Source organism: Rutidosis leptorrhynchoides, chromosome 1, assembly GCF_046630445.1.
Source record: "Rutidosis leptorrhynchoides isolate AG116_Rl617_1_P2 chromosome 1, CSIRO_AGI_Rlap_v1, whole genome shotgun sequence".
Lineage (NCBI taxonomy): Eukaryota > Viridiplantae > Streptophyta > Magnoliopsida > Asterales > Asteraceae > Rutidosis > Rutidosis leptorrhynchoides.
Genome location: NC_092333.1, coordinates 386388802 through 386391921, shown reverse-complemented (window position 1 = coordinate 386391921; position 3120 = coordinate 386388802). Strand labels below are relative to the sequence as shown.

Genomic DNA, 3120 nt, shown 5'->3' with positions numbered 1-3120 from the left:
CTCATCATTTAATGTAAATATTAGTAGTTATGTCTATTATCATATATCTGTTTATTTCCATTTGCGATGTTATATGTTAATTACGGAGTACTAGTACATTTGTGATGTTACTGTATTTTTATAATCTATGTTAAGTAATACTGTAATATACAATAGTGAGTGGAAAGTAAAATAATCATGAGTTTAGATTATTACCTACATAATAGGTCAGCATTACTTGCATAATAGGCCATGATAGTAGATAACTTACTATTATCTATAAAGTAAATTACAAGTTACAAAACATAAAAAATATTTCTTTATTTGTTGGATTTAGTCACTAGATAACCACTCTCATTATTATCTTGAAATATAAAAAAAAAACCATTCTCATTATTTTTTTTAAATGCACATTATTAATCTTATTAACTCACTACAAAAAAATTCTCTTTTTTTGACACTTAAAATTGCCAAAAGAAAACTTTTTGACACTTTAAAAGTGTCAAAAAGTTAATACTTCATATTTTTTTGACACCATATTTTTTGACACTTTAATTTTTTGACACCATATTTTTTGATACTTCAATTTTTTTGACATCTTATTATTATAGGTGTCACTAGAACATGTGAGAAGAAGCAAAATACAAAGGTTGTAATCTAACCATTCCCATTATTATCTTGAAATTTAAATTCAAAAATTAGATTTCAATCTATATACGTATATCTCATAGGGTTTTTAACTTTTTATCATAGATACCCTCTTAACCTTTAAAATTATATATTTACTCACTTAAATATGTTACTTTTAGACATTAAAAAAATTTTCACCTTAAGTGGCCTAATATGAGATTTCAAAAATTATTCACCTTAAGTGGCAAATATTTTATCTTTAAATAAAATAAAACGAGCGCATTAAATGCACGTCGAATTAGTAAAACCAAAAATCTCCTTTAAAGGTTAAGATGCCAGACAAAAGGTTGAGTATTTTCTTAAATACAGTCTTCTCTCAAGTACACCAAACACAAAAAGCTTAAAAAAACCTTTTATATTTTTTAAAGAATACAATAATGGAAGAAGTAACTCAAGAGAACATACTTGAAACTCTTCCACAAGATATGCTTGTGGAAATTTTATCTCAAGTTGGTCAGGAATCATCCAAGCAGTTGTTCATACTCAAGTTGGTTTGCACAAGCTTTTTGAATCTTTCCGACGATCCTTTGATTTGTAAAAGGATATCCTTAGATAGGCGGGATCTCGTACCTTGGAGAAAAGCTAAGATGGATCATATTATCGAACGTTGTTATTTTTTTGGAAACCCTAATGCGATTTTTCGCATGGGTTTGATAAATTATTTTGATAAATCTTACACCAAATTAGGGCTTCGTCTTTTAGAAGAAGCTGCGAACAGCCAAATTATAGAGGCGGTTTATGTTTATGGTTTGATCATGTTTGGCTCTCACCAAATAGAAGCAAAGCATGTCGGATTACAAGTTTTGACTAAAACTTTCCCACCCGTGCCGGACTTGGTGGTTGCGGTGAGAACCAAGGTTTTTCATTTGTTGCATGAATTATGGTTACATAACCGCCGTCCTTTTGATGAATTGGCAACGCGTTGCCCTATCTCCAGCCACAAAGGTTATTTTCCACACATCTGAGGGAGTGGGTTTGAAATGAGGATACCAGAATGCATGTCATGTTTTTGGGCCTATGAGTTGGGTGTTTTTGCATACCGATTTGGGTATGTTACCCGGTGAATGTAAATATTAGTAGAAAAAAACTAGATTTATGTTGGTATTTTTTAGATTTTGAATAAATGTTACCCAGTTAATTAATGTAAATGTTAGTAGTAATTGCTATTACTTATGATCAGTTGATTATATTGCTTCCATTTTTCCTTTGTATTATGTGGATTTTGATGTTATTTATATTGTTATATCTAACATGACTATTAACAAATAAAAATAAATGCTAATTAAGTGTTTTTTGACAGTTATTTCAAACTAATTAAGCGCCTTCAAATATTACAAGAGTCATATCAGAGGAAAAGAGCCTCTAATAAAACTATAAAACTAATACTACACAAAAGAGAACACCCAAAGAGGTGATTCCTTCTTAGCGGTTGTATATTGGTCTGCACTTTGCTATTGACTTGGTGTTGCTTAAAACTGTCACCATTAGTCCCTTTCTATATTTTGATATATGATGGAGAACAATTTCTTCTGATCCAAACTTTAACAACCTTAAAAGGAAGGATTCCATTTATTTTGTTTGTTTATGTTCAGTATATTATAGTACGTAATACATTATTTTTTATTTTCTTAAATGCAGAGTTCAATATGGTAGTAATTAATTCTATCCAAATTAAGTAATGGGAAAATGGGTAGTATTCAATTAGCATCATTAGATCATTAACTAACATCATCAAATACATCATTAAATATGGGTGAGTTACTTTTTTGTATCGTTTGGGTGAGTTACTTTGCAATGTAAACTAAATGTACAATGAATACACATTGAAAGAATCACAAACCTTATCTTAGTTCATCTTGTTGTAACCAATTTCTGCACTAATTGTCAAATTGAAACACATAATTTGAAGCCAAAAGACATAAAAATGACAGTCACATACATTCATCTAACTATCAAAATAGCAACTAATACACACAAGACAACCACAATTGCTATCATAGTTAAAAGTTTGGGTGAGTTACTTTGCAATGTAAACTGAATGTACAATGAATACGCATTGAAAGAATCGCAAACCTTATCTTAGTTCATCTTGTTGTAACCAATTTCTGCACTAATTGTCAAATTGAAACACATAATTTGAAGCCAAAAGACATAAAAAGAGCAGTCACATACATTCATCTAACTATCAAAACAGCAACTAATACACGCACGACAACCACAATTGCTATCATAGTTGAAAACAACTTATCATAAACTTACAGATTTTTCTTGAAAATAGCTAAGTCTTCTGTGAGTTTCGAATCTCAAGATCATGAATTTGAGGGTTCAATTTCTTAATTTCCAAATGCATTTTGTATAGCAGATCTTTGTAATGTTGGTTTGGAAGCTCATCATCAAAAAACATAAAAAATTTACACTATCTTTGTTTATCCTGCAAAAGAAACAATTAAT

The 3120-nt window shown here is 29.8% G+C and overlaps 1 protein-coding gene across 1 annotated transcript; it reads left to right on the top strand.

The window, feature by feature from the left end:
* Positions 1-1046: 1046 nt before the first annotated feature.
* On the top strand, positions 1047-1634 carry LOC139900859 (putative F-box protein At1g67623). The gene has a single exon (XM_071883612.1). The coding sequence runs from the start codon at positions 1047-1049 to the stop codon at positions 1632-1634; it is 588 nt and encodes a 195-aa protein (XP_071739713.1).
* The last annotated feature ends 1486 nt before the right edge of the window (positions 1635-3120 follow it).

Coding starts and splice junctions, on each gene's coding strand:
- LOC139900859 (XM_071883612.1), top strand. CDS start 1,047: ATGGAAGAAGTAACTCAAGAGAACATACTTGAAACTCTTCCACAAGAT.